General features: G+C 42.3%; 1 protein-coding gene across 2 annotated transcripts in view; it reads right to left on the bottom strand.

The window, feature by feature from the left end:
- grik4 (glutamate receptor, ionotropic, kainate 4) overlaps positions 1-19755 on the bottom strand; it is a gene marked incomplete at both ends in the record, with an annotated part of 132639 nt that overhangs the window by 22686 nt on the left and 90198 nt on the right. For both annotated transcript variants that reach the window (XM_079165606.1, XM_079165607.1), the window contains one exon: positions 4666-4773. In XM_079165606.1, the coding sequence (XP_079021732.1) occupies positions 4666-4773 (108 nt within the window). The remainder of the gene's footprint in view (positions 1-4665; positions 4774-19755) is intronic.

Genomic DNA, 19755 nt, shown 5'->3' with positions numbered 1-19755 from the left:
CCATTTAACCTTGGAATAATAAATTGGATGAGAGGTCTCATCGTCATCATCATTATCATCCAAGATCCACTAGCTCCACTTGAAAATATGGCCTTGTTTATACCCATACCCATTTGTCTTGGGTGCTACGACCACAAAGGAACAGCTCTTAGTTCACACCTGTCCTTAAAATGCATCTCTACATTGCATCTTGAGAACTTGAGATCAGATCTCACTTTCCCGCTCTATTTGCAGATAAACATGCAAAAATCAAATGCGTTGTTGCTTTTAACCAGCTGGAGGCAGTCTGCTGGCATTTAAAAGAAGAAGTCAAAATCAAAACAATACAGACTGGGTCTCTTCCTTGGCGTGTTCCGGGCCAACCGAACCCCAAAAATGATATTTAATATACATCTATGGGCTTTTTGGAAATGTGTTGCCTGTTATCTCACTTTAATATCACACCATTGGCATGCAGTATAGGTACGTACTTCCGCCTTCTCGTACACACTGGTAAAAGAATGTGCCCATATGCAGACTAAATGAGGCCTGAGCATTCACACTTGTACTAAGAGCGTTCCACTTGTGATCAGATCACCCAAGATGCATGTCAATGCCATGTGTGAACAGGGCTGATCATTTGTAGCTCTTAAAATCCAGGAGTTACATCACAACAATGCTCCTGAAATCAGAATTGACTAAAACTGTAGCAATGAAAAAAAATCACTCTTTCTACTGCTTGACAAGCTACTGTATATCAGAATACAGAAAACACAATGCAACAACCGCAAAGACTGGCTTTTTCTATTACATCACTGCCTACTGAGGGAACAAAGACATTGGGCCTCACTCGTGCAAGAACCACTTGTACAAACAGATTTGTACTTTAGGAGAACTTGCTGCACTCACCAATATTCTCGTATTTTTTAATTTTCTGTGAAGTACAAACACAGTTTATGAGTGGTCCAGAACTGTCGTAGGAGTCATTTGCAGTTAGTCCGCTGTTATCCAGACCTACATTTTTCACTAGTGTGTTGTATAGTTCATTACTGTGAAGCAATTTTAAGTTTTAAAACCCTATATAAATTACACTTTATAATTATGTTGACATTATCCTGAGATTTGATTTATTGGTTAATACAATTCTGAAAGTATTCATATAGCCTAACGATATCATCATTCATTTAAATTGGCAATTGATATAATAAAATATGAGCATCTTCAAATATTTGAGCCCCCCCGTTGCAGTCATTGATGGCCTTGCTGCGGCGAGACGTTTTGCATATCGAACCATTTCTCCTATATTTCAGCGAGAATACGACCCTGAGACGACATGGCATTAAAAGCATTTTTTTCCCCCCATTCCTAGGCTTTAACAGGTCACTAAATTCTGCTGCTGATGCTGTGAAAATGATAGAGAGTCCATCATATTTAACAGCTTTAATGGCCTTTATGGAGCTCTAAAAACAGGACTTCAATAGAGGACATATCGGGCAGGACGCAGAGCCTTATAGGTATTATTAGGGCGTTTATTAAGGATATTTACATTTCTCATGCCTGCATGCTCTCGAGCACAAGTGGTATTCACTATGTTTACGCTGGTCTTTCACTCAGTTATCTGAAGTAAGGAGCGTTTGCTGAACCTGACGTGGCACACCGAACTAAAAAGAGTGAGAGAAAGTAATGATAAGAATACCAAAATGTTTTTGCACGAGGGAACAAACTCTATCAATGCTTACAGAAACACATGGTTTTTGGCCTTGCAGTAAAGCCCCCCCCCCCCCCCCCCCCCCCCCCCCCCCGAGCTGTTAGTGAAATTGAAGGGGGAAGATGACAGCCCTGTGTAGGTGTAATGAAACTGCCCGGTGAAGGCCAGGTGCACATGTCAAGTGTGCACATAAACACACAAATAGATATACTGAACACACACACACACACACACACACACACACACACACACACACACACACGTATACACATAAATGCAATTGCAATCACACACAAACACACAGTCTCCCAGGCCACTGCTACAGGTAAGGAATTCTTATGGAGGCTTTCAGCTGTGGCTCGTCTCCCGCCCACAAGCGAGATAACAGCGACATGGCAATCACACCATGATGAATGAGCTGTGATAGGCGCTGAAAATTGCTCCGTGGTGGCTTCCGAAGTTTGGTCCTGGGACTCTATATCTCCAAAGTGAAATCAAAGCTCCGTGCTTGGCCAATTGTTTCTCTCACACCCTCTTTCAGTTGTGAAAATATTGTCTCATTTGTACTCCCCCTCAAACCAAACACACACAACCCCCCCCCGCGCACCCTTTCCCTCCAGTGTGAAATGAACCGTTCCATCTGAATCCCAATAAGTCTCAATGAGACCAGTGAGTTGTTCGGTGGCGAAATATGGCAATATGTCCTTCCCTCATTCCCACGGCTCCTCAGCTGATAAGCAAGCCACTCAGAAAAACACATTGGGCCAATTGCCTCTGCTTACAAGCTACTTTGGATCTTATCGTCTGATTCATCTGCGAGGAGGAGGAGGAGCTGGGCGTGTGACAGCTTTGTGCGTTTGTGTGTATCGAGGGAAGAAGAGAGGCATGGAACACATGCAGCTGACTGAGAAGCTGAATGGTTTTATGTAGTTCCAACATGAATCCATTTATCGCCTTTGATGTGATATCAAAGCTACTGTAAAACAGAGAAGTCAAGCTTTTAAACAGCATTACAGTCTTCTCACTAATTTTGGCAATTCCTGACACGTCTGCTTTACTAATTCAAACAGGTAGTTAATTAATTGATGAGCAATTAATCACTGTTAATAATTAGATCAGTCAAGAATATTTTACTACTTTTACTATATTTTACTACTATTCTGACATGGGAGAAAACGATGTTGTAGTTTGAAATGTATTTCAGTGTTGAAGGTGACATTCACCATTCCTCCTTTGTAATATGATCTATTGCAACACATTTGTATCCAGAAGGAATTACAGTGAACATCTGATGACTTACAACTGACCATGTTGACATGCTAATAAATAAATTCAGAGCAGCTATAAACATTTTTGCTTTAAGACGAGGTAGGTTAAAACGCCATACAAACTCGTTTTGAATGAGGCATATTGAAGCTCTATAGCAGGGGTGGCCAACCAGTCAGAGACCAAGAGCCACATTTTTTACTGTGTTACCGCAAAGAGCCACATCATACACATGGGCACACATGAACATCACCCTATCCCTTCCTCACACACACACATACCTTTGCTCAGCCAGATTTATTGTAAATGTCACACACCAACATGATAATGACAGAAATGGACTCCTAAGACCACAGGCCAGTCATTTTCAACAATGAACATTGTGTGCACTGTGTCACACAGACAAACTCTCAGTTCAACCAAGTCCACAAACAAAAATATAATAATTTACAATAGTGTTTTTCTTTTACTATGCATGTTACTTAGTGGGACTTCTGGCATTCCTTGCCTTGAACAATCCTCTTCAAATCTGGCTTGTATTCCGTTGTTGCCACTCGAAGCAATTCTTTCACATGGGTGTCAGTCAGAACAGATCGATGCTTTGATTTCACGTGTTTCACGGTAGAAAACACAGACTCGCAGACGTATGTTGACCCAAACATTGACAGTATCTTAAGAGCAGCCCGTTTGACATTGGGGTATTTTTTCATTGGCACACTTTTCCAGAACTCAATGGTCCCTTCCCTTAAAGCAGGTTTGAGTTGGTCCTCCTCACAAAGATCGATCATCTCCAACTCAGCCGCATCCTCATCTGTGACTAGCGGGGCTTTCAAACAGTCCGTCTCGGCGTTAAATGGGTCGACGAGGAACGTAATCTGTGGCCGCACATGCGCGTTTGACGAAAATACCGTATTTAACTCAAGCGAAGCGAACACGAACATTAAAAAAACACAAATACAAACTTCGATATGAACGTAAGAGCCGCATGAAACCGGTCAAAGAGCCGCATGCGGCTCGGGAGCCGCGGGTTGGCCACCCCTGCTCTATAGCATTTTTGATTAATACAAGAATGAGATGTTTTAGGTGCCCTGGGTGTTTAGCGTCATCGAATTTATCCTCCAATAAAACCTATAAATTGTTATTAATTAAGCTTACTGGTTTGTATTGTTAAATAACGACAGGGAGAGCAGCAGTGGCAATTTTTTGTGACTGTATTGTTTCCTTTTTCTGTCATTTGCTCATGTTTATTGTGTTTAATTGTTAACCGTTTGTCAGCCTTCTTTGAGGAAAAGCATGCATTTCATAAGCTTTAAAGGATTCATAGTTTAGTGATCATTAACATGGCAGGTGATTCAGCAGATTTCTTAAAAATTGCATTTCTTGGAACAGGTAGCCTGTTCCAAGAAGGATCTATATTTACAACAGAGGCTGAGAATGGCTGACAAGTGGAATTATTAGCTCCTGCTTATGCATTGTGATGTAGCCTCATCTGAAGTACTCAGGGCCAAACAAAAGCGCAGCAGCACTTCCTCTGATCCCATGAGGACTGAGTTTGGATCTGAAAATACAAAATGGGTTTTTGATATGGTAATTGTCCGTCAACCACAGAACGTCAGCCACATGTAGACCAGCCGAGGCGTTGTGCTTATAAAACGACACGGACAGCTGCTGATGTGCGCGTACAGTCTCAGCATGCAAACAGTAGCACTTACTAGTATTGTTGTGATGGTTAGAGTAGTGTTGAAGAGGGTGTCTGTCACATTGATTGATGGAAGCTTTCTCTCCATGGACAGTCCATCTTCAGAGTGCCACAGGCCAATCTGCAAGAGAGCGCACACACACACACACACACACACACACACACACACACACAGATCAGTCACTAAGTCCATCAGCTGGAAAAGGCCAAAAGAAACAATCTGTACTTAATTGTCCTCCTATTCTCTAAAGGACAATCAGTATGACCATCACAATGGGCAGTGTAAGACAGAAAGAAAGCAGTGGGCAGATTACCATGTTGTGAGACAAGGTGATAGCGAGAGTAAAGCGAGGCTGCAGGAGGAAACAGAGACATGCGTGTGGTTCCTTGAGGAGCAAACACAGAGCACGTGTTCAATCAGAGGCAACAGAATGCATTCATTAAACCAATTACCGGCAAATCCTGTGGCGCAGAGCCACATTCCCATTTTCATTACAGCTCGAGTGGGGATTCACACCTCCACCTCACATGGTGTCTTTCCTCCCATCCCCTTTCAATCTGTCTCTGCCATCTCCTGTTTCATTAATCTATTTGCTCGACCAAAGTTTGTCAATCGTCAACACCATGACGTCTCTGCAGACATGAGCATCTACTTTGCTTCCTGCTACTTTAAGCTGCACATTACTCTTTCTTGCATCCATCTTACCTTAATGACAGGAAAAAAAAACAAACCTTGATTAAGTTACGCGGCTCCTCTAATGGTTGGGGAAACTCTGCAACCCTGGAGCTTCATAAAATCAGTACAAGTACTGGAGGAAGTGAAACATGCAAAGTGTTTTTCTTAGTTTTGACATGACAACAGAGCTTTGACTTTTCCAGTGACAACCAATTCAACTGTGCTGTTGTGTTGCATGAGATGCGATTATTCACATTCAAAATTGCGCTACATTGTTGCTGATGATTACATGGTCAGCGTTATGTGACACTGGTGGCACAACACGGGCAGCGCTATCAGCAAAACAATTTTGCCTTACTTATCGCAGTGGCTTCACAAGCTATCATTTCATTTATGCAGCTGGTGTAGAAACGCGCAATTTCAATGTCAATAACAAACACAGCACTGAAGCTTACACTGAAGATAACCTCGAGATAAATCAAGATCAAGATAATATGCAAAATTAGTCTTTTTATTAGTTTGTGTAACTTGTCTCCTGTTTAGATTTAATATATGAGGAGGATTTTAAGAACTTGAGCTCATCCTGCCTACTGTGTCCCTGCTAGTGTGTCTTTGTGTTCTGGAAAAGAGTTAGAAAAAAATGCAGCAGTTTCAACATTTCATTAAATGTGCCAAACTATAACAACCCGTTAGGCTCACTGAGAAACACTCTTATTTTTGGTCATTTACATTCAAACTGTGTAATCTACCTCATTATGTAAACATTGCCACCTCGGTCTTGAAGACTGTAGAAGTAATATCCCTTTATCATAATAATCAACCTCCCTCCATTATGAATATCATATAGGAGGAATAAATGAGAAAATACAACATATAATTTAGCCTTAATACATTGTTGGTGTGATTCAATCCATGTCACTGGAACGGGTTCTCTGATTACATGCTAGAACACCTTTGGGAATATTCCTGTTGGTTGGAGACCAGAAAGGAGGAACTGTTAGCAGATCAGCAATTGAAGCCCGATATGAAAAAGAAAAACTTCAGTAAACAAAGCTCCCCAATCGTGGTCATAGTTTGTTTCAAGGCTAAATCGTCAAAAAATCTCAAGAGGTTACCACCCATTCATGTTGATCAGAGCCTGCGTTTGAAAGCCGTTTAACCACTCTCCTAACACTGATGATGAATTCTGATGTGTGATATAAAAACCAAAAGGAAGAGAGAGCTCCCGGAATCAAAGATTTCCTTTGAGAGTATGATCAAAAAGATCTTGCCTCCCATTTCCTCTGGTGTACTTGTTGGGAGAAACAGCACCTTGCTCACACAAATAGATATCTGTTTATCTACCCAACCCCCCCCCCCACACTCTGCTGATGACGTCCTCAAGGAACAGAGACGGAGCACATGTGAACATACTGCGGTGTTCAGCAATCAGAGTACACAATCAGTTGTCAGAGCCAGTGGAGGTGGTCGGAGGTGAGTCTGTGACTTGGTCGGGCTCAGCAGGCGTCGGAGCATGGGGATGACTGAGAGGGTAATGGGATGGGGTGGCATTGTGACTCTTGCCCAGGAACAGGAGGTGGAGAGAGAGGGGAGAGGGAGATGAGGGAGCTGTGAGCAGGAAGGAGAGAAGAAGTAGATGCTGGCGGGGGAGGAACTGGCCCTTTGATGCCCCTGCCGTCAATTCTCTTGGAGCTGGGAGGAGGAGAAAATAGAGCTGTACGCGTAAGGAAGATGTATACATCAGCTAATGTAAGCAGGAAAGCACGCTCGGGAGCAAACACACTGTGACATTTATCAAAAAGACTGAAAACCTTTAATGCTGTAATTATTCTTTGCAAGAGTTCATGCAATACATTACTTCTTTTTATTATTGATTTGTGCAATAAAAATGAGAGGCTACTCATTACATAGCATAGTTAGGCTGAAAAGATGACAACAGAGTTCCTGAAAGTTGGAGATACACCAATATACAACTAATGAAATTGATGAAATATTAATCAAAGCGCAACACAGTTGCCATTTATCTGACGGCCACGAAAGAACATCAGTAATCTTATATGTCATATGCATCGAAGCACATTTTGTAATAATGATGTAGGTTGCGCAGACTCTAAAGGGAAGGGACCCCTAACCATTGCATTAAATCTGGTGAATCAACACCATTGAAACATTACATAAAACCGCATTATTAACCGCAGCACAACCCAAGAATCTATTAGACTCATGAACTTTAATCAGAGAGAGACGACGCTACACACTGCCATATACAAGACTCACTTTGTGAACAATATAAAAGGCTGTAACTTGATGTTTCTCATTTGCAGTGTCACTCATTTGGTATTTACACTGCAATTATAGCAAATAACTACTGCGCAGTAGTCTACAACCACGGAATCTAGGAAACAAATTCAGACAAAGTTCAGATGGTTGACGAGCAGTGTGCACTATTTATTTTACTGAGAAACGGGGAGGCAGGAGGACGAATAAGGTATAATAAGAGATAGGGGAATAGGAGATGAGCAAAAGGAAAAGACCAAGAGAAAGAGAAAGATGCAGGGGAATGTCAATCACTTACTGAGTAGGTGCGGTGTGGCTGGCAAACGGAAAGAAAATCAATGAGAAAGTATGAGGAGCAGCCAGCTAGGGAGCCAGAACATAAGGCGGAGAGAACAAGAGAAATAGACAGCAGCTGAGAGACAGAAAAGACAGACAGACAGACAGAAAGACAGACAGTGAGAGAGAGAGAGAGAGAAAGAGAGAGAGTTTATGTCAGTGCGAAATAAAGAGAAAGAGCGAGAGAGCGAGGAAAAAGAGAGAGATGGTCGGGGGAAAGTGACAACAAGTGGAACGACGCTCCCTGTGAGGGATTACCCAGAGTTCATTCTGCAACCTGGAATTACAGCACGAGGATAAGATTAGGGAGGCTGCTCATTGAAGCGTCAGGATTGGCTGATTTTCCTGTCAGAAAAATGCCATATGCAATAGGGTGTGGCGAGAGACTGCGCCGCGACGAACCATAGACTGTAGTGACAGACACATTCATCATATATGATAGAAGCAAGAGGTAACATTATCAAGCATCATGTCAAACAGCCCAGGCTACACCGAGGCTAAAGCATTCAGGTGTCACGGCGGTGAAAATGAGTCAAAACGGAAATGTGTGTGTGTGTGTGTGTGTTTCTGGCTGCATGCTTGCATGTCTGTTTGTGGCCGTGTGAATTGCAGTTATAAGCAAAACATCTTCACGGGCCTCTGAGGATGGACTTTTATAGCTCTTTTAGCAACGTTATGCCCTCTCAGCTTGACGAAAATATGCTGAAGTAGTTGCTGTTTCTACCCATCAGTGGACATTAACACCGGTTGAATCAGCAGCCAGCGCCCAGTTAAAACCAAAGCAGCGAGGACACTTATATGTGAAACGCATCAACTCTGCCTCACAAAAAAAGGGCATATTGTACTTGTGTGGAACTGTTATGCAGGTTTTCTCTACGGAATAGTGAGTGGGAAAACTGGGCTCTCTTATAACAGATGCTCTCTCTGGTATGACTCATCAACAGGAAAGCGACTAATCAGGGTGGCGCCGTAGGCAAACTTCAGGGGCTAGACAGACACAGGTGGTGGTGTAGGTGGTTGGCACTGCCACGCAGTAAAGAGAGGATCAGGGAGAGCACACCGTGGTGACTCTAGTGCTGATTGAAGAATAAATATATACTGTGTTTTTGTGCTGCGTTTCTTCTGAATACAAAACGCACACAAATGCCTCACGTTATTTCTGGTAATTTATTCCAAAGCTAGTCAGCCTATTCATTATTTGGCCTTATGGTGAATAATGACATTGCTGGTTGAATCCCAGTAATGAGACTCAAACTCTGAGTTGAAGGGAAGGTCTTTCGACTGTCAGAGCAGATCTTCAAAGCAGCGCTGCATGTTCACCAAGTGCTGCCTCCCCAGTTGAGCAGACAGCCAACAATGGATGCCCTCGCAGCCACAGTCCCCGCTCAGCCTGTCCACCCCAATCCTTCCGACCGTCCAAATGTCTACATCTCTAGTAACCATGTTAGTGGAGACATACTCTAAACACTGGGGACAGAGCGAGGCCTTTGGGGTGTGTCTCAATTCCAAATCGCTCATTACCACTGTCCAATCCTAACAAGGTTTTTTTTTGGTCTCTTTTCTATTGAAAGTTTAGTATGAAGATAAGTGTTGTGAATTGCTAAAACATTTGGGCACATGAGTTTCTGGCATGATCATGTGACATCATTTACAGCAGCTAAAAAGGACTGTGTAAATGGACACCACTACACTGACTACATAGAATATAGTGAGGCTGCATTCATAAAGGTCACATGTGTAATCACCTACCTGGGTCCTTCTGGGGAGGCCGTGAGTGGGGTTAGCTAGAATAATGACTTTTTGCTTGATAACAGCATTATATGTGATTATTTGCTGAAATATGTGGTTTTCTGTTACTCAACCGGCATACCTTTGAGGCAAGCTGATGTATAACACTGTGCAGCGTGTATGGTAGATCAAATGTATGTATTTTTTTTTACCCTTAAGTTAAGTTATAAAATAATATCAAAACGTTGATCACAATGAATGTGAGATCAAAAGGGAATTCAAGAATCTAACAAGACTTCTGGGAGAACAGAGTGAGAGTATGAACCCGTCTATGCTAGAGAACAAATAAAAACAATACCTATAAGGTTACAATGCATCTATGGGAGCCTTGGTAGGATTTCAAGGGTGCACTGTGCAGCCTGATAAAAACAGAGACACAGAGGCAAACTTGCAGGCACACAGGCACAGAGGCACTCACGCACATGCACATAAATTTGCATGTACATGCATATTACACACTCACAGACACACACACACACACACCCAGCCAAGCAACCCATACACAGTTTCACCCAGCCTTGAAATCCGTTAAGACTGGGGGATCTTGCAAAACAGCTCATCCATTCTGCTTTTGATCTATTCCCCATCTCCAGCCTGCAAAGTGCAAACTGAGAAAAACAAAAGAGGAAAGGGGACTGCTGTACGTCTCTGAGAGACCAAACAAAGAAGAAAACTAGAGACACACAGAGGATGCCGGTGTGTGTGTAGACTAGTGATGTGAGTCTCTACAAATTCATTATGAATTTTAATCCGTGGTTCCATATTCAGCACAGGGAAGACAACTTTGAGCCGATTGTGTCACGGCCAGGCCGGGCCTCCTGCTTTCCCCTGTGTTTCCTGTGTGTGTTTGTGTGTGTGGTATGGGCGTGGCTCCGACCTGGTCTCCTCCCGGCTTCCTCCTGAATGCGATTCATTCACCTCACCTGTCCAGTCTACCCTCCGTGTTTGGATCATCCTCCTGGCTCCCCAGTCTGCCTTGCCTTGCCTTGCCATGTCCTGGCCTGGCCGGTTCCCCGCCCTCGCCCTCGGTTCCCCGCTGCTCCATTACATTTTTGCCTTTGTGTCCTCTCGGAATAAAACCCTTACACTCTCTGCTCCTATGCTCTGTGTCTGCGCTTGGGTCCGCCACCACACCCCTTGACAGATTGATGACGATTCAATAGGATTTATTAGTTACAAGTCAATATGCGTCGCTTTGACTGCCACACCCACTCTGCCTCTAATTCGTGTAACACCGATGTGTTTTGTATACACTCAGGAGAAGGCAGTTGCAACCAAACCTTGTCTTTGACCGGCTTAGGATTTGAGTAAATCAAGATGCAGGAAAAAAAGCAACAAAAACGCAGAGAGGTCTTGAGGGAGAATATGTCACAAGACGAGTAATATGTCTTGTAAGCAACGCTGCCCAGCTTTCCCCTAGTCCCACACATTTAAATCAACAGCTGTATCATGCAGCTGACACAGTCTCCAGCACTGTTACACTGAAGGAAAAAAACAAAACACCAAGTCAGATTGTATTAGCTTGTACAGTATATGCATGCAAATGTTGGTCTTACACAAGGTTTGATATTCAGTATCAAACCCATTTATCTTAAAGCAGACGTTCTACTTCAGAGGAAATACATTTAATTACATTTATCACAGTGTGATTAGTATTCATCCGAATTCAAGTAAAGAAATCTAATAAAAGAGACTTGACTCTTTTGCTAGCAGACGAGTTGTTTCTTCTCAAAATGCACAGCATCTCTGACCTCCAGGACTGTCTGCAGCACTTTTAACTCATAACAGAGACAGCTTTGTGTGCAATAAACTGGTGGAGACAAATCCGCTCATAAACTGAGACACCGCCTTGCAACTGAGCATTACTGACATTAGCAACAGGGCATGTGCATGTAACTGAACTTTATATAACAGCGTCCTTCATCATAAACATTTTTCGGAACACACTTTACATAGTGATATGATACAAAAATAAAAATCAGCGTACGCTGAGCAGAGTGTATGACTTACACAAGAGAGATTAAAGCAACTGAAATGAAGGAGCTACCCTAAGGAAAGACTGAGCATTAAAAAAAACGAAGCGAATGCAAAAGGTTGCTGGAGGAAGTGATAGAAAAGATGATACTGAAATCACTCTTTTAGTTTGTGCTTCCAGGCAGATGAATCCAAAGTCTAAATTCCCTGCACAATGAAATAAGCAGAAATAACGGGGGAGGGAGTGTCACATAAATAAGGTGAAGGAGAAATCGTGTTTAATGGATGCTCCTGGTCTGACATGCTGCAAATCCAGTGGCTGGAAACATGAACTACACTCACAAATGAACAACAAATTCAAACACGCATCATCTACGGCAGTATAATACTGACAACAAACCGCAGTGGGATGCTCAGTCCTGGTGAGCTTTTGAATACTGTTAGCGGGACATGGATAACAATAGATAAAACACTGAATGAAATAAAAACAAGAGCAGAAGGCGCAACAGTCCCTTGATCTGATCCTCAGAGATGCTGTGATTCAGGGACAATTTCGTTTGACAAAGGAAATCATACAAATGCCTTGCACACTAACAAATAAACACTGAATTTATACACCTTATATGTATTTTCCCCTGCGGGCAAAAAAACATTCCGTTCCAGTTTCCATTCTAGTCTTTGTCTTGATAGTCAATATTGTATATTTCCTTTGTTGACAACTATCAGGGGCATTTATGTTAAATTTCACTGGCATTTATGAATTATCAGCCCTTATGAAATCCTGTCCCTGATAAAAACGCATAAAAAAGATTCATGGCAAAACTTAATTTGCAGAATTGATGTCCAACACCAGAACACCTTGTTTTAGGAGGCCATCTGGAGAACCTTTACATCTGATTAAAATGAACACCTCTTGTGATGTAAATGTTGCTGTAATTATTGTTTGCAATCACACAGCTGTAACACTTTGACTCTCTTCCTCTAATGCAGACTCTCTCTCTCTCTCTCTCTCTCCTTGTGTCTGTCTGGCTCTCTAGCTCACACAATCAGAGTCAAAGATTGAAATATGTTTAAACTGCATAGCTGGAGGATATCAGAGGGCCGACTCAAGTCTCTAAACTTACTTTAACCTTAGTGGCAGTAGCTCAAGCACCAGCTCCTGCGTATTAGACCCTGTACGTCTATCAGTCCTGGTTAAGATGCACTCATCTCTGCTGGAGCCTGAGGCAGAGAAACAGATCCAAGCCATGTCGGGGTGTGCCGAGCTACACCCGGTCCTATGATACCGTCCTTCGATGAGAGAAAAATAATGGAGGCAGTCTTGAATCTGTCAACCTGCTGTGCACCACCCCACACCTCTCTTCCCTTTACACCCCCCCCTCTACCTTGCTGTACCTGTCCCTTCCCTCCCTCCCTTCCCTCCCTCACATTTTCAGCGGAGAAAAATTGAATTGAGGGCATCTGCATCCACAGCAGAGGGGGCAGCTTGAGTAATAGTGTTCTCAGAGATGGGGTGAGAGCAAAGAAAAAGCAGATTGCCGTAATAAACATCGGAGCAGCGTTGACAGTATATAAATAAATCCAATCCAAAAGAGAGAGAAATTGAACGAGCACATTCCCTCTAACTGGAGGAAGTCTTGTGTAAATAACACAGCTCAAATCATTTCTTGCAAATTGAAGTGGCGCCCATGCAGTATCCGTGTGTGTCCGAGAGTGTGCGAGCATGTGTCTGTGTATGTCTCTAAGATATTCCAGGCACTCAGCGTTCCTTCAGATACTGGGTAAAAATGGGTATAAAAAGGATCTCCTCTATTGCTCGGCTCCTCCCTGAGGACCTTGACACAAGGACACCTGACTAAAGTTTATTTAAAAAAGCAATCTGGCTGTAAATGCCGAAATGATCATTTAGAAAATTGGAAAGGGTGTACTAGTGTGGAAGATGTAACTGTTTATAGATTCAGAGAGATTCACAATGCGGACATACAAATGCACACAAATGAGAACATGGTACAAGAATGTGTGGGAGGAGGACACCATTAAAAAAAATCCATATCCAAGGTTAAAGAAAATGTACCGCAACCAAGGATCCTGTTTATATACATCCAACGGATGTTTGAGCTGTGGCTTCTGCTGCTGAAGAGATGTAATAGGGAAATGAGGCAAGATAATTACAATTAAAATGGTAAATCAAAACAGTGATGAACAATAATTTCGCGGAAGTGGCGGTCGTTGTATGTTACATGACGTACAGTGATAAGGCTCTGAATTTTCATGAATATTGGAAATTGCAATAAGGTGTTCAATATCAGTTCCTGTGTGTAATATGGGGCGCTAGAGAACGCGACAGCACGCTGTTCAACGAAAACACAAAAGCTTGTCAATCTAGAAGGTCTTGAGATTCTGCTGACCAAATCTGAAATGCATCTTTTGAATCCTGTAGTCGTTTTGAAAAGTTCCATCACTATATTGTCACATGACCTATGAATCATCCTTTAAGGTATCAACCATTCCTTCGCAATATAGCATCTTATTAGTCCAAAGGTTATATCAATCAAAATTTGAAACAAATCCGATAAATCCTCAAAAGTTCAAAAAAACGTTTGCCTTAAAAGAATGAACAAGATTCACTTCTTCTGGCTGGACAGAGCTAATAAAAGCAATGTGTTCTTAAAGATGGGACCAATGATCCCACTACATTTTGTGACCATCAAAATAACTTTAACCATGATGTGAATTTTGGGGGCGCAATAAAAAAACAAAACAAAACAATGGGTCCCTGGCACTGACCGCCGGGCCCCTGTCTCAGGCCCTGATGAATCGGACTGTGGTGTTAAACGTATAGAGTATTCTCTACCTGAGCTATAAACTTAATCAATGCGTTGTATTAAGGCAATTCATTCTTAATGCTGCAGCAAATGTAATCTACCCTGATAAAAGGGATTGGTTGGGACACATGCTTTCTATTTCAGTTAATCTGCCTGGGGTTTTTTGGGCAGCGAGCACATTCACCTAGGGAGGGATTTCTATTACTTCTGTGGAAATAATGGAAAACAAAAACTAAACTGTAAAAAAATACACATTTTCAAGTTATGTTGATGGGATTACAGTTTTATGATTGGGGAAGAAGAACCTGAAGATGGCATAAAACAAAATGAGGGGAAAAAAAATGTGTTCGTTCAGGCACAACTACGGTACGTCTCAGTCACTAAAAGAATGTCTCAGATTCTTTCATGCATCTTTCTTTTACAGCTATGACCGTTCAACTCAGTTCCAACTCTGGCATCAAGCTGACAAGCTTGATAACAACAAATGATGAGTGTGCTAGCATGTCTGAGGCAAATCTATTCTTGAGCAATGAATTTAGCAAAGCAGCAGTGGATTCAATAATGAGAACAATTTGCTTTGAGTCATGCTGGAGCCGGGCTTTTGGCCCGCTCCACCTCTGGCCGACGTATCCTGCTGTAACCTTCTCATAACCTGCAACCTGCTCTGTAGCGGTCTCTCCAACTGACCATTTAACTTGAAACATGTCTCTCTTTCTCTGTTTCTTTCTCTTTCTTCTCTCTCTCAGGAGGTTTCTAAACCAAGGCTGTGATTAAGTCCCTCCATTTTAAAAGGTAATTAGCATTTCCCTTCTCTCCAGGAGTTGGCCAAGAATATTTGGACCCCCTTGCAATGCACAGATATGCATGTGTGCATGTAGTATGCAGACACAGAAATAAACATAGAAACGCACGGATGCAGCTGACATAGCACCCTCTCTTCTGCACTCTCACACACTGTCACACAACAGAGCCTCGCGCCGTAACAGGGAACAGCTTGCCTGCCCCAAACTGCAATAATTACTCATTTTACAGCTTCCTCCAATTTACAGGCGTGCTGCTGTCAATGAGCGCCACGCAGAAAATGAAGGCCAGTCTACGGTGTGGACCATGGCGGCTGCAGAGAGAGACTGGACGGCTCTGTCAGTATGATGTTTGCTGTGGTGCGGTTGGCCGGCAGGCTGCAGTGTGGTTGTTTTGGAAAAGAAGATAATGTGCAGAGCCAAGAAGCAGACATTGCGGGGCTGGCACCACACACAAGTGTAAACATAAAAAGCATGCATGCAGATGAATGCACACAGGCAAAGGACAGCACATCAACGCTGTGAATTGATGTCGGATCAGCCAGCGGCCCTTCGGCTGCCACAGGCCAGTATCACAATAAAGTACTCTCAGACTTCTAATCCCCAAAATATAAAATGCAGTAATCCATTTTAGCAGTTAGGAAACTCCTGTGTTTTCTGATGAGAATGCAGTCTGTGCGTTCACAGGAACAGGTTGAGATATATTATCCATCTGTATATTTCAAGAATTACACTGTTTTACAGCGTACCCCTGGTGGTCACACCATCTGGAAAATATACACTCAGAAACACGTTCACATTCGCACACAAAAGCCAATATAGTTCTTCGTATAAGTCTCCTTTATCTAGCGCATTACACTGGCTTGTGAATAGCCGTAGAAAAAGGATATAGAGGATTACAGCCTATTCCTTTAATATGATTCGTCATTCCAACAAGAAATAGGAGTCATGTTGCTGTAAGAATTAGATGTGGTAACAGCTTAAACAATAAGGTAAGAAAAAAAAAGAGCCCCAGCTGTTATTTGACGTGCAGAAATATAGTTTCGAGTTTTATAGCTTTGTCTTTGCGTCTTTTCTTTTGTCCTGTTTTTCTCTGGGAAGCTCTTTCTGTCTCATTTACTTTGAGCCTGTCATCCTCTTTTCTCATTTCTCTTTTACCGCTCCCTTCCCCTCCACCTGCTTCTTTTGTCTCCTCTGAGGACTTTTGTTGGTTACAGGTGCCAGTGGTGCCTCGACCAGAGCACGGAAAAATGTCATGCCAACTTCTTACACCATCATCATTGGCCTACATGGCTGCCAGCACAAGAGCAGCTGGGAAATGTACATTGCCTGCCAAAACTGAACAAATAAAGATTATTATGTAATGCTGCCACATCAAATTCTGGAAATAGGAATGCTAAACGAACTGTCATCTGAAATGATTGTTTTCAAGCTTAAAGCATTTGAATTTGAATTTTATATTATGGTTGAATAGTTATGGTGCTCAAGAATGAATAATTCAAACAAAAGAAGTAAAAAGAACAGTTTCTAGTCTTGTGATTTAAAGTTCTGAATGCAGAGCATTAATAATACATTTGGGCAACCACAATGGCAATATTACAATAATCATTTTGGCTTTGATGAGTTTAACGCCTTCTGAGTCAAAAATAAAATCCAACACCACATCAATCCTAAAGTTGTCTAGAACCTGGGTGAAAAGGGTACTTTGTTTCATTTTATCAAATCATTGCTGCGTCATGAATTACTAATTCCAAATCCTATGAAGCACATCCAATGACTTGTGCTCATTATTCATTATGTAGTAAAGGAGAAAACAACCTAGTGATGGTGACTAAATAGACTGACAAATGGAGCGACAGACGGACATATACTGGTGGATAGAAAGCCATTAAACGCATCAGATAGAGCAGCAGGAAACTGTTATTATTTCTAAAAATGCCTGCCAGAGAGATTCAATATCTGACAGTCATTAGCTGTAGAGTGTTGGACGCCCGAGGAGCTGATGGTCACATATGTGAGGCGATCGATAGCGCATCTACAGGGATTGGGGTGAAAGAATGGTGGGTGCTATAGGAAGAAGAGTAGAGAAATGGAGGTTGACTGCTCTACACAATATGCCTTGATGCTCACTATCTCCCGAAAGGGTTGGATAGAAGTTCATTAAAAGGTGTTCTTTTCACTTATTTGAATGTGCATTTACTGGCTAGACATCGAAATATGTGAAATAACATGTCATGTGTTGATTGGTAAATATTCAGCTTAAAAGGTATAATATGTAGCCACACTGTCGGTTCCTGTCCACTCCTCCTCTCCAGCTCAACGAGCGAGCGTGAAAGAGAGAGAGGGGGGGGGGAGGGGAGTGAGCGGGGGTCAAGAGAGACAGAGAGTGGATGAAGAGAGGTGCCAGTGCTATTGAGAACAAAGACTTGAATCGGAACAATAAAACATCATTTTCTTATTGTTTCACTGTGGTTACGTTCTAAAGCATAGATCAACACACAGATGTGTGTGCGTGTGTGTGTGTGTGTGTGTGTGTGTGTGTGTGTGTGGGCACTCTGAGATACCTTCCTTATCTCTGCCAAGGCCTTGGCACCTCTAGTATCTGCCTGGCTGAAGCAGCCCCAACCCAGCAGCATGTGGGAGGTGTTAGTTAACAAAACAAACAACACCCCCCACCCAGTCCCCTGTCTAACACCTTGCCTCTCCCCATTAACATAACTGGCAGGGCTTTATAATACTTCTGGTTGAAATCATCACATTAGGCCTGATAGCATTATCCTTCTGCTTGACTGGCCCAGTGCCAGCATAAAGAGTGGACGTGGGGAGACACAGACAAGGTTAATAAAGGAAGATCGGCTGCTGTCTGACTCTTTTACAGTGTTGCTATAAGGTAAGATATTTCTCACACTCAGGCAGGAACCCAATCCCCTCTGTCATGGAGATCATCCCAACTGAAAGGGTCAAATGTTTTAAAACAGAGCTGTGCAACTCAGTTATTCCTCTCTGCGCTGTCAACCTGTCTGTGTCTTATCTGTGTCTCTTAACAGTATACCAACAAGTACTTAAATGCCGATACGAAAGCACAAAGATGGCTATCTGCTGCAGCGGAGTGGTGAATGTTTGTTGGATTATGGATGAGTTCATTTAGATCATACACAATGCAGCGTTGACAGACAACCACAACATGGCAACAGAGAAAACACAGCTGTCAGGGTGAGACAGGCATTGCTAGGGGAAATCCTATGCATAATTTGGTACATCACAGTGAAAAAGCACGAACTTGAGGGATTACAGTTATCGCTTTACATCATTTAAGATGAAATGTGAAGCCCCGGCATTTATAGAAAACGGGGTTTTAAGAGCAAGCTGTTGAAAGCTAGCGCACCACGTCAGCTACTGTGTATACATTTTGCCACTCAGAATAGCTTCTGCCGTTAATTCTGCCATAATAAGACACACATAACAAGAAAAGATGCAAGCAGATAGTCAGGTGTAATCCTTTCATTGTATGGACTGAATAGGAGTGAGGGAGAGGCAGAGACAATGAGAGGGGCTGAGGAGAAAGAGGAAGAACTTCCGTATTCAGGAGCAGATGTTGCTCTATGATAGAGTGTCTTTGTGTGTTTGTAGACAAGCATTTACTGGCCACAGAACGCCAGATTCAGAGAGCTTGCGTTATGTGTCTCCCTTCACTTTGACAACCATGACTGTTGATGAAATGCGTGAGAAAAATAAACCACGGAGCCCACCACTGTCTTCACTGTTGTTTTCCATGTAGCAGATAAATGTGCGCTGGTATTAACATGAAGATTACAGTTACTAAAGAGAGGTCAGGTTATTGATCATCACTTGCCTTTTGCCTTTTTTCATTAAACTGGATGAACCTGTTTACAGGTTACCAATTACAAAATAAAGCATGTAGGAAATAGGTCTCATCACTCTTAAATGTATTTCATATTTCCTCTTTATTTTCTGTTAAGAAAAAAAAATAGTAGAAGTCAGCTCAGGTGTGCTGAAAGGTGAATCCACATTTTCAAAAATTAGAGAATGTTATTTTAGTGCAGATTGTTTATCATTATTATAAGAAATAACACCTAAACACTACATAAGGGCTGGTGTTGTGCCGTGTTTGTAAGAAGAAGAGGAACCTCAGCAGTATTGAAATTATATTTCTTGAGCCCACAAATGTATTAATCCAATCATTATAATTACACTTAATAATGATTATCTGATACCCAAATTATCTGATACCCAAACTTCCGTTAGACAAGCCCGGGACCCCCACTGACTCTGTCATCCCCAGGACAATTTCCTACCAGTCACTCCCCTGCATCCCTTCTATTACACTCAACACCTTTACACTACACTTACATCTCACATGTTTATAGTCCTGTTATCTGTTCGTTTGTGCACTTTATTTTATATTT

Source organism: Pholis gunnellus (assembly GCF_910591455.1).
Source record: "Pholis gunnellus genome assembly, chromosome: 9".
In the NCBI taxonomy this organism is placed as follows: domain Eukaryota; kingdom Metazoa; phylum Chordata; class Actinopteri; order Perciformes; family Pholidae; genus Pholis; species Pholis gunnellus.
Note: the sequence above shows the minus strand (reverse complement) of the source record. Positions and strands in the feature narration are given on the sequence as shown.